Raw genomic sequence first — 12,355 nt, forward strand, 5'->3', positions numbered from 1 at the left:
GCTTCGAGGATATGGTCGACCAGTATGCCACAGATACAGATTTTGCAAACGTTTTCACACGGATACGGGATGGGGAGACAATAGCGGGACATTCCATTCGGGATGGTTACTTCATGAGAAAAACCATGTTGTGCATTACACAGCTGTTGAGGGAAAAGGTTATGACCGAATGCCACTATCCACCTTTAACGGGTCACCGCGGCATCGCTACCACCATGAAAGGGGTAGAGAGATACTTCTTTTGGCCGAGACTCAAGAAGGATGTGGAAGAGTTTGTGCGCAGTTGCTTGGTATGCCAGAAGGTCAAGTTTGACAGGCATAAAGCACAGGGATTGTTACAGCCTTTACCCATACCCACCGACCCCTAGGAAAGTATTGCAATGGATTTCATTTTTGATCTCCCGAGAACACAGAGTGGTCACGGTGGTATCTGGACTATTATTGACAGATTTAGCAAGCAGACTCATTTCCAACAAATTCTCACAAAGAGTACCACAGATGACCATACATATCATCCACAACCAACCTCTGTACTTGCTCACAAGATCTACTGCTCACCACATAAGCATATACAGAGTATTACCCGCTCAAAGACCATGTATGCAAGCCACAACACTGCAGAAGAACCACTCAATTACAACTGGCAACACCTGTGGGAGTACTAGACTCAACCTGTACCTAGGAGTCAAACCCGATCTTGTAACACCTCATATGTGCCTGCTACCTGGAGTGTGCACGAGTAAGCTGTCTGCAGCAAAGAAAACAACAGAGCCCAAAACTGTCCTAAAAAACAGTCTCTGTGTTTTTAATTTCAGACCCACCTGCACTCCGAATCAGAAAACGATTCCTTCTACAAAGTCGTAGAGCTTGAAGCCAGCTCCGTTTTGAACCAAAAAGTTTTGGAATCGGAGCTTTGTAGCTCAAGCTATGAGCAAAACAGTAGACTGCTGTCAAACTGCCAAAAACTGAACGACTTTCTTCTATGCTTCTTTGAGCTCATAGAAAGGCTCAAACTCACTTCCCACCTCGATGCGTGAGCTGAATGTATCAATCTCACAATGCTTCCATGTCTATGGAAGCTCCAAGCTCCAATCTGTCGCCGATGTAGCCGTTGCAAAGCTTGCCGAGAAGAGGGAAGATGCTGTACACAGTGGGCTGATCTGTAGAGGAACTGTGGACTGATCTATGAGCACTAGGAAGCTCCTGAGAGCTCTCCTGCAAGCCTCTGTATGGCTGCCCACAAGCCTCCTCTATTTCTTTGCTCAGATCTGTGACCTCTCCGCCATAGCCGATGAGTTCATTGCGAAGCCGTCCATCTACGCTCTCACACCTGTCGCTCTGATACCAATTGAAGGGGATCGGAGAGTACCACAGACGGAGAGTGAGAGAGAGAAGGAGACACACGACACATAGATATGGGTGGAGAGACTCAAAGAGTGAGCAGCCCTCTATACACTTATGCTATGTATAAGGTATACAAGTCAGTGGGCGCCCAGACTCTGGGCGGCCAGGCAAGGCACAGGCGCCTATACCCCAACAAAGGTCCTCCGGGCAAGAATAGGCCAGAAAGAGGTGCGCCTAGAGTAGAGAGAGGGTGATCGCTTTTTCCCTGTCAGAAAGATAGAGGGAGGTCATGGGCTGCCAGGAAAAGCAAGAGACAGGGGCGTTGGGTTTTTTTTGCCTTATTAAAAGTGGGATGCCCACTTATCAGGTGGGTAGCCGGTCACTTAATCACTTAATTTAATAAGTTAGCATAGACCTCTTTATGGAAAAGAATTTGCTTTCTCGCAAAGCAACCCGCTTTCTCAGAAAGCACCTATATTTTTGAAAGTTTTCATTGAACCCATTTTCATTCAAGTGCTTGCTCATTTCTTGTGCACAATTCTAACCCAGTTCGAATTTCCTCCCGACTGTGCAATATTCCCTTTTCGATGCTCCTGTCACCCACCTTGTGATGCATCTTACGGTGCAAACTCCTTTGCTATGCTCTATGTCATGACGCATCAAAGATGTCTGTTTGTGGATGGGCGAATACTTCTTCCCAATGCTCTCTGACCAATGTGACGCATCAGAAGTACTCTTTCTTGTTGGCCATACAGATATTCCCATTCACAGTGCTCCCGTCATTATTGTGAATGATGCAGTCGTCCTCAAAGTTTGGCTGTCCGAACGAAAACCTGAATGAATTATCTAGTTGTTTTAAATACTTTTGAACTTTGTTTGAAATGGATGGTATATGTTTTAAACCTGCCTTGATGCCGATTTGAATCAATTGACTCTAGTTTTAATATTGCTTTGTGATTTACTCTCGGGTGGAGTAGTGAGAAATGTTGTTTTGTATTGTCTGAATCTTGGAACAACGCAAAGGTGATGTTTGGGGGGCGTTTCGTTGTATGTTGGAAAACCTCGGAACGACGCAGACGAGATGTATGGGGAGCGTTTAATTGTATGCTTGAACCTTCAAACGACGCAGGCTGCGGTATGGGGAGGGTTTCGTTGTATCAGTCCCTTGAACTCATGGCCCGGACCTTTTTAGGTCATTTGCGGGGGGAGTGACAAGGTAGTCATTAAGTACCTTTGTACTGCAGACCGTTTGTCTCGAGTGAGTGCTCCAAGGCGCTGCTCGGTGTGTCTTGTAACATGTATATGTGAGCATTTGTGTTGCATTATGATGTGCCAGCCACTAAATATTCCTAATTGGATGAGATTGTCTGGGTATGTAATTTTAGTGCATCAAGACACCTTTTGGAGATCAGTGCGGTCTCGTGTCAAGAGCTCCGATCTGGACTGACAATAGACTCCTTATTGGATGAGATTTTTCGGGGAAGCCAACGACCCAGGATATCAAGAGATCCACTTTGGAATGAGAAAACGGATTGTCCCTCGGAATGACCCTCGAAAATTATTGAGCTAACTTGAGTTGTTTTGTAGATATGTTGTAATTGCAGACGATTACTTTCTTTCAAGAAGAAGGGAAGTCACAAATTGCTGACGTGTCAAGCCACTGAAGAACGGAGCCAACCTGTAGATACTGGCCGAGGGGCCTAAACCCTAAGAAGAAGAAGAAGCAAAACAAGCAGCAGAATAAGTCTTACTAACTTATGGGACCCCGTCCAACGGGGCCCAAGCAACCTAAAGACATTAAAATAAAGAAGGACCACACACACTCAGTCTCTTGCGTTCACACTAATGACGTGGCAGAGCTGTACGGAGCCCTCGCAAAACGCGTTGACATGATGACATGGCACCTATACGGATTTTCGTGTTTTACGCTGATGACGTGGCAGCTGTACGGATTGTAATTTGTGTTGGCTGATTTCAGCGCCAGCTTTTGAGCCAGGTGCTTTTGAGTTTATAGCTTTTTATGTAAACCGCTTTTGAGAGGCCAAGGGCCTTTAAATATGAGCCAAGTTCTCATTCTGTGGCACTCATCCGAGTGAAGGTGCAAAGCGCGAGTACCGGCATTGTACTGAATACAAAGAAATACCGAAAGGGGCGCCAAGGTTTGGGGCGAGTGCTCTCTTGGGGTGGAACTCCTTCACTCCTCGTCTCGTGTGTCGTGCATCTCTTTTAGTTCAGTTGTTATTTGAAGTGCTTAAAGTTGTTCAATCTGCTCTTTTCCGTTGGCACGTGGTGCCCGTCCCTCTCTCTCTATGGGAGGGCGAGGGAGGGCGAGGGCGAGCGGGCCTGAAGGGCGAGCAGCTCGCCTGAGGGCGAGGGCAAGGGCGAGGCCTGAGGGCGAGCAGCTGGACGAGTTGCACCTGCTGGACGAGGGCGAGCAACCTGAGGCGAGGGCGAGCAGCCTGAGGCGAGCAGCTGGACGAGGGCGAGCAGCCTGGGGCGAGCAGCTGGACGAGGGCGAGCAACCTGAGGAGGGCGAGCATTATGTGGCGAGCAAGCTGACGAGGACGAGCAGGCGTGAGGGGAGGAGACTGAGGCGAAGGACCCTCTCGCGCTGCCAACTTGCTGGACGAAGGATGAGGGACGAGCTCTCTCTCTCTGCTGGACGAGGAACGAGGGCGAGCTGCTGGACCTGGTCGAGGGCGAGCAGGTGGACCTGGTCAAGCTGTTGTTCCTGTGTCAAGAGGGCAAGCAGCTTGCCAAGGGCGAGGACGAGGGCCCTAACCTCTGAAGGACGAGGGGGAGCTGTGCCAAGGGCGAGAGCTAGCTGCCTACCAAGGGAGAGGGCTAGAAGAGCCAAGGGCGACCAGATGAGACCAGTGCCAGGGCGAGGACGAGAGCAGTCAAGTCAGCCAGGACGAGGGCGAGGACTTGGTGACGAGGGCAAGGCCAACCAGGGCGGAGGCCAGACGTCAGCTGGTGAGGGCCTTGACTCAGTGCTCGCTTTGTTCTTCTCTCTCGGATGGACCAACCAGTCGAGGATGGTGATGCAAGTGGCTTCACCACGCCACAAAAAATGAAAGCGACTTTCAAGCGGAGGAACAGAGATAGCATACTCTCGCCAAGCTCATTGCGGGCAGGGAAAACCGTCAGAATCCAAGAGATGTACGCAAACGCAGAGAGTTATAAGAATTCTACGTATGCAGATATGAGGAAAGAATTCGATAAAGCGATGCTTGGTAAGCATGATGAGATGTATGTATCTGTGAAAGGGGAGATGCAGGCTCTAATGCGGGCAGAAGTGAATGTAATGGAATGTATTATGCAAAAAAAGTTGGATGAGGCAATTGCAAGCTTTGAATCTTGGAAAACCAATGTGGAAAAGTGCATGAAGGAAAAAGATGCAGTGATTGAAGAGCTTAAAGGGGAACTTGCAGCGTGCGAAATTATGCCCAAAACGGAAGGGGGAAATCAGCCCTCGATGTTAAAGGAGCTCGAAGATATTAAGGAGCAGGTGAAAACTCTGCGCGAAGGGGAAGAACTAAACTCGAAAGAGACTTCCTCATGGGCGGAGCGCCTTTCTAAAACACAGGATAAAGTTGACGAAGCAGAAAAATGGATTGAAGGTGCAAAAAAAGGAAAGGCCCGGATGCCAGAAGCCGCACAAACTTCTACCATCATCAATATGACCATTGAGGAGGAACAGAAGAGGAGGACTAGAGCCCTCCATGTGCGTATTACTGGTATCAAAGACACCGAAAATGTAGAAGACGAAGTGAAGGAACTCCTGTAGCGCATGGGCATCCCGGAACCTATGCACACAGGTGCTTGGAGAGTAGAAAAGAAGGGAGTGGATGAGAAGGGAAACGTCAAAGAGAAAGCACTTATTTTGCGTTTCCCGACTTTGGAAACAAGGAAGGAATTTCTGAAGAAGAGACCAGCACTTAAGAAAACTGGAATATTTATGGGGGATGACCTTACTTTAGCACAAATAGCACATATGCAAGAGTTGATGCCAGACATCAAGGCAGCAAGGGAGAAGGGAAAAATTGCCTTTTACAGAGGAGGGAAAGTAGTGGTTTTGGAAAAACGCATAGCATGACGGTGCGAGACATATGGGACCACACTCCGGATGGCGGCATGGAATTGTAATGGATCATATAGGCTGGATGTGGGTGCCTTTGAAGATAGCTTCAGAAATAGAGACATTGTCTTTTACTCTGAGACACATCAAAAATCTGGACAGTTGATGCCAAGTGTGACTGGCTATTTATGGGAGACAGCTTGTCGGCCAGACGCTAGATCCTAGCATGGAAGTCGAGGTTCAGGAGGGGTAGCAGTCTTAAGACATTCAAGGAAGAGTTGCAGCCGCTATTACAGATTGTCCGGAGAGATGACCAGGCGAGATACAGGTGGGTGAGACTGAGAGCTGAGACAGGCAGATTCTTATACATTGCTATATGTTAATTTCCCCCTAGCACATCAGTCTAGGTGAGGCCTGGCGTCTCTTCCATGAGCAGTCACCTCCTCCAGTGATTACCTCTCCCGAGATTTGGGGTCAATATGCAGCATCATTATATACAGTACCTGGGCAACCACCATTACCAGACCCTCTAGAGCCATGTCCAGCCACTAGTACCTTCTTTACCACTGAGATGGTGAAGAACGCCATTGACAGGATGAGGACTAGGAGAGCATATGATCATGATGGTTTGGTGGCAGAGCACTTGATACACGCTAGAGATTTACTGTCAGGGGTTCTTGCGCGGTTGTTTAACCGTGTCATGTGTGAGGGACTACCCGAGTCCTGGAGATTATCTACTATTGTACCTCTTTTCAAGGCAGGGGACCCCACGGTACCAGGGAACTACCGTACTATTATCATAGGGCACACATTGGCACGGTTGTATGCATCCATTCTTGAACAGCAACTGAGTAAATGGGCAGAAAATGAGGGCATACGAGCAGCAGGACAGGCTGGATTCAGGAGGGGTTTCTCCACTTTGGACCATATTCTTACACTCAGAGCCATTATTGAGGAGGGTCGGGCACATGGGGGACGGATGTATAGTTGCTTTGTGGACTTCCGCAAGGCATTTGACACAGTGCCGAGGGCCAGATTGATGCACAGGCTACTGAAGTTGGGAGTACCCACAGAGATCATATGGGGGATCATGGCTTTATACGGCTCAGTGACTGGCCAGGTACGCACTCCTAAGGGGATTTCTGACATTGTTCATTCCACTATTGGAGTGAAACAGGGGTGTCCTTTGTCCCCTACACTTTTTGGTATGTATGTAGATGAGGTCTCTGACTACATTGACAGAGAGGGTGACAGAGGTGCTCAGCTGGCAGGGACATGGATCCCTTTATTATTATATGTTGATGATATTATGTTAATGTCAGAGTCGCCAGAGGGCATGCAAAGACATTTGGATGCATTGCACAACTTTGCAGAGGATAGTGGACTGTCTTTGAACCTTGGTAAAACCAAGGTTATGGTGTTTAACACCACACCACAGTGGGTCAAGAGATCGGCACCTACACTCGTATATGGCAGGACACTGTGGAGTACACAGATGAATATACATATCTGGGGGTGGTATTCACGGGACCGAGGTTTACCCTGAGGAGAGCAGCAGAGACTAGACTATCCAGAGCCTATGCGGCATTAGGAGGGCTAGAGAGGATGTGTTCGTAGGTTCAGTTTCAAGAACCACGAACAAAACTATGGCTCTTTGATACTTTGGTTGCTTCAGCTATGCTTTATGGGGTCCAAGTTTGGGGACCATCTTTGAATCATGACAGTTGGAGGAACATGGAGAGACCCTTGGTATTTTTGATATCCCGGATGATTAGAGCCAAGGCCTCGGTACCACATGCGATTATTCGAGCGGAGGTAGCCGCCCCTCCTATAGAGATTGAGGCTCTTACCAGATCAGTGTCCTGTATGCACAATCTATGGGATACACATAGAGGCAGATATACTAGACTGGCTCTTGAGTCCTCTAGATAGTTATCGATGCAGGGAGATGCATCATGTTGGTATGCACAGATGACCTCATGGTTTCAGAGGCATGGTCTCAGCATGGATAGATTGCCTCCCTTTCAGTATTCCCTGGATGCACCCTCCCTGCCAGTCACACGGACGAGATCACTAGACTCATTCGTCAGGATCTTATACAGTTGGACACCAGGAGGATATGGGTAGAGCCGATACAGGAGTTGGGCACGAAGATGGCTTTCTACAAAGAGCACCTTCTCCAACTTTCAGGGGATGGATTTGTGACTCGTCCGAACTACATGGACACTCATTTATCTCATGGTCTGCGATGTGCTATTGGTCAGATTCTCACATCCTCACACCAGCTGGAGATTGAGACGGGTAGATTCAGAGGGATACCACCAGAGGCTAGGATATGTCAACTATGCGTCAGAGAGCCAGAGACAGAGCTACACTACATATGCCACTGCATTGTGTATTATGAGATACGAGGGCGCTTCCATTGCTTATTCAGGGAGGGTTTTGGACCCCTAGATAGAGTCATGAGGTATCAGGACCAGAGATGCCTTGGCTTATATCTACTTGAGCTATACCGACATAGAGACAGTTTGTTGGGGAGACATGGAGTACGACAGTCGCAGAGACAGATCACAGATTTCTTTCGATCGAGGGAGCCAAGAGACCAACCACCAGCACAGGGTTGTACCCGCATTCATACCAGAGGCACCCTCATTGACAGGACGATTGAGCTCGGGAGATCGAAACGACCACGACCCGAGACACAGGAGCACACTACATCGACGGAGACTCCAGCAGAGGATCAGAGGCATTCTAGCACGACACCCAGATTGTCATTGAGGGCCTATTCTACATTTTCACATCTCACATTTCACACTTCATTTCAGTTTTCATTTTTACTTCAGTACTTTTTGTACTTGTACTTCAGACATTGTATTAGATTCACCACTTTGTATCTGATGGTCTCATAGGTCATTTTGGCCTTTTGAAGACGTTAATATATCATTTCATTTCATTTCTCTCTCTCTCTCTCTCTCTCTCTCTCTCTCTCTCTCTCTCTCTCTCTCTCTCTCTATAGCGGCCTCCACTATAGCCCCATTGATTGCACATGTCTTCAACCGGGCTATAGGGGAGGGCTTCCCAGAGGAGTGGACACAGCACACCATAGTGCCTATCCACAAATCTGGCGACACCCTGGACCCAGGGAACTACAGGACTATCATGATTGGCCACACGATGGCCAAGCTATATGGAGCAGTACTTGAGGCACAGCTCAGCCGCTACGCAGAGACCGAGGGTTTACGAGCTCCAGGCCAGGCAGGTTTCAGACGAGCTTTCTCCACCACTGATCACATCTTCGTTCTGCGCTGCCTCATTGATGGGGCAAAGGCGCGGAAGAAGAGGCTTTACTGTTGCTTTGTGGATTTCCGCAAGGCCTTTGACACAGTCCCACGCGAGAGACTCTTCCAGCGCCTTCACAGCATTGGGGTACCAACAGAGATGATTTGGGCCATATATACTCTCTACGAGAGGGTGACGGGTCGGGTTCGTTGCCCAGGCGGTTTTTCAGAGACCATTGCTAGCACCATTGGTGTTAAGCAAGGATGCCCACTCTCCCCGACACTCTTTGGGCTCTACATCAACGAGATCTCCGTCTACATACTGCGAGCAGGGGGAGAGGGGAGCGACTTGGCAGGTACTCCGGTCCACATCATGTTATATGCTGATGATATTGTGTTGATTTCAGAGTCACCCGAGGGCTTGCAACGCCATCTTCAGGCCTTGGACGAATTCAGCACACACAGGGGGTTGACTGTGAACCTTGGCAAAACCAAGGTCATGATCTTTCACACATCCAATGCAGTGAGGAGCGCTGCCACCTTCACAGCAGCAGGAGGACAGGTTGATGTAGTCACCTCCTATGTCTACCTTGGCATCACATTCACCAGCCTACCAGGACCCTTCACTATGAGGCAGGCTGCTGCTGACAAGCTCACCCGAGGATATGCAGCTCTGACCATGCTAGAGCGGAGGTGCCACCAGGCACACTTTCAGGAGCCCCGCACGAAGGGGTGGCTTTTCGACACCTTAGTCACCCCGGCCCTGATGTACTCAGCGGCAGTATGGGCACCAGGATTGACAGCTGACCAGTGGACACAGCTTGAGAGGCCACAGGTATGTATGATCTCACACTTGCTCCACAGCAAGAAGACAGTGCCACATGACATTATTAGAGCCGAGCTCGCCACACCACCTATGGTTGTAGAGGCACTATTCCAGACAGTCTGCTTCCTCCAGAGGATGAGAGAGCTACCTCCTGACAGACTTACTCGTAGAGCATTTGAGGCAGCTATACAGCTATCAGAGAGTGGGCATGAGAGAGCATGGTACTCACAGGTCAGAGCATGGTTTGAGGGACACGATCTTGACATGGAGAGCCTACCACCATTCCAGTACGACCCCCACTCACCATATATTCACCTCTCTCGCAGTGAGAGGAACTTGGTATTGAGACAGGATCTGTGGCAGCTATACACTAGGAGAGTCTGGGAGTCACCTGGCTTGGGGACGAGGATGTCAGATTACAGAGACCAGTTTCTCACCATATTGTCTGGGGGGCTCATACAGAGACCACGCTATATGGACACATATATGCCACATAGCTCACGGGTGGCGATTGGTCAGCTGAGAGTGGCTTCACACAGGTTAGAGATTGAGATCGGGAGACACACTGGTGTTCCCAGGGAGGAGCGAGTCTGCAGAGCCTGCACAGAGGAGGTAGAGAGTGAGGAGCACTTTGTATGTAGATGCAGAGCATACACTGAGATCAGAGGCAGGTATGAGGCCTTCTTCAGAGGACAGCCCACTCTCCGAGAGATCATGGACTCTCGAGATCAGAGACAGCTCGGACGTTTCTTACTAGAGATACAGAGCCATCGGGACACACTACTACAGCCACACACAGCTACACAGACAGAGAGGAGACAGTCGCAGCTCACAGACTTCTTTCAGAGGATTGCCGCCCCTCCCTCACCAGACACTCAGAGGGGAGTGACACTCCCACAGGCGGAGGTGAACCGAGCTAGACGACGACCACGAGTCACAGGCTACAGGGGCGCGAGCTCCCACCACCGACAGATCGAGGAGATCCGAGCCCGGGAGCGCCGTGCCACTGAGGAGCGAGTAGCTCAGATGAGGGCCGACCCGACAGCTTTCATCCGGGTAGCCTTGGCACCAGCCCCGCCCATGTACCACATCTTACATCCCCCCATTAGTACAGGATGGAGCTAGATAGCTTGATGCATTCTCATGATTGTACTACCTTGAGCATATAGACATGCATATACCCTAGAGAGATAGAGCTCCATCCCTCCTCAGATACTCCACTACCTACATTCAGTTCAGTTTTGTATCAGTTTTGTTTCATTTGTCTTTCCGATAGACGGATGACATACACACCATGTACATCTGTTTTGTCTCATAGGCCGATTTCGGCCTGACATAGACGTTAAAAAATCTTTCTTTCTTTCTTTCTTTCTCTCTGGCTCGCTCTCTGTTTATCTTTTCTATCTACTCTCCTCTCTTCATTCCTTCAGATGCCAGCTGTAGTGTGGTAGTGGGTGGATATTTTCTCATAGTATATATGTCCTTAATGGTTGGGTATTATGCTCATCACTATCATCTTCAATACTAGAGTTCACTGCACTCTTCCCGTGTACACTTGAACCTTGATTACCCCTTTGTATCTGCACCTCAGTCCTTTGTCTGGAAATGAGTGTTCTGCCAGCCAGTCACCCATGTATTGATATCTGGTTTATGTACTGTAGTTCTACGTGCAGACTATAGCCTCCATGATTTTCCTACAAATCTGTGTATTGTGCACCGTGTCATTACTGTTGCTATTGTTCAGCTTTCAGTGTGTCTCTGGTCATATGTTTTGTTGTAAAAGAGGCGTCTTGCACTCTGCACTGAGGATAACCAGAGTACCCAAGAGCATTGCACTTTTCAATTATAAATCCTCAAAAAGCATGTTTCTATATCAATGCAGTTTGGTTGTTTGAAAATGCTTTACCAAGGCTCAACCAGCATCCCTAGAAAGTATGTGAAAGATGCACAGAACTATGATGAGATTATGTGCTTCTATTTCATGTGTAATAATGGAGATGTAATGCTTAAAGTGCATCCTTTTGTTTCGTTTGTATATTTCATCACAAATTTTTCCTTTCGCATGTTTACATCTTGCTGATAAATTGGAGCTTTTTGACATTCTTTAACTCTCTTGCTTAATAGGGTTCAATGCTTGAACGTAACTGTGTTGTATTCTACAGTGTTGGAAGCATATGAGAAAGGTGCTTGGTGGGATGTTGAGCTTCTTGGTTTGGAAAAAGACAAGCTTCTTGTTCATTTTTTGGGATATGGTGACAAGGTTATTGAGCAAGAATTTTTGAGATATCGCACAAGAAGGGCATATGATGATGATTGCAAGTACTACCTAGAGCCAGGAATGGATGTAGCTGTTTTTTCAAAGCATCCATATGATTTAAGCGGGCAATTAAACCTGGTAAGATACACTTGAAGCTTTGTCAGAAGGTTGAAATCCTTTAAAAGCTTTTGTGACCATTTGAAATATAAATTGGCCAAATTAGGGATTTTTTTATGCCATCAAATTTTGAAAAGTTGGACTGAGAATTCCATGCAACAGAAATTTATGCAGAGAAGCAGAAATTCTGAAAATCAGGTCAAGGAACAATATATCTTTTTCAGATCGATTTGGGATTCATGCTTAAATATTAGCAACTAAAAAGTTTAAAGGCCACTTCATTTTTGTGTTTGAAAGAGACTTGATTCTAGAACAGAATAAGCACATCATGTGATATAGATGGCAGCCATATTGATGTTTTATATGGGTGCTGAAGGGGGGACTGATTTGACAAATACTTAAGGTATAAGGTTCCCTTGCTATCTGGTGGCTGACCATGACGTCCTTTCAGA

The 12,355-nt window shown here is 47.9% G+C and overlaps 1 protein-coding gene across 1 annotated transcript in view; it reads left to right on the forward strand.

Moving 5' to 3' along the window:
• The window catches only part of LOC147456561 (uncharacterized), a 63,751-nt gene that overhangs the window by 18,176 nt on the left and 33,220 nt on the right, over positions 1-12,355 (forward strand). Inside the window, exon 2 of the mRNA XM_086514992.1 lies at positions 11,692-11,924. Coding sequence (XP_086371118.1) covers positions 11,692-11,924 — 233 coding nt within the window. The remainder of the gene's footprint in view (positions 1-11,691; positions 11,925-12,355) is intronic.

The sequence above is a fragment of the Adiantum capillus-veneris genome, chromosome 6, assembly GCF_014529385.1.
Source record: "Adiantum capillus-veneris isolate H3 chromosome 6, ASM1452938v2, whole genome shotgun sequence".
Lineage (NCBI taxonomy): Eukaryota > Viridiplantae > Streptophyta > Polypodiopsida > Polypodiales > Pteridaceae > Adiantum > Adiantum capillus-veneris.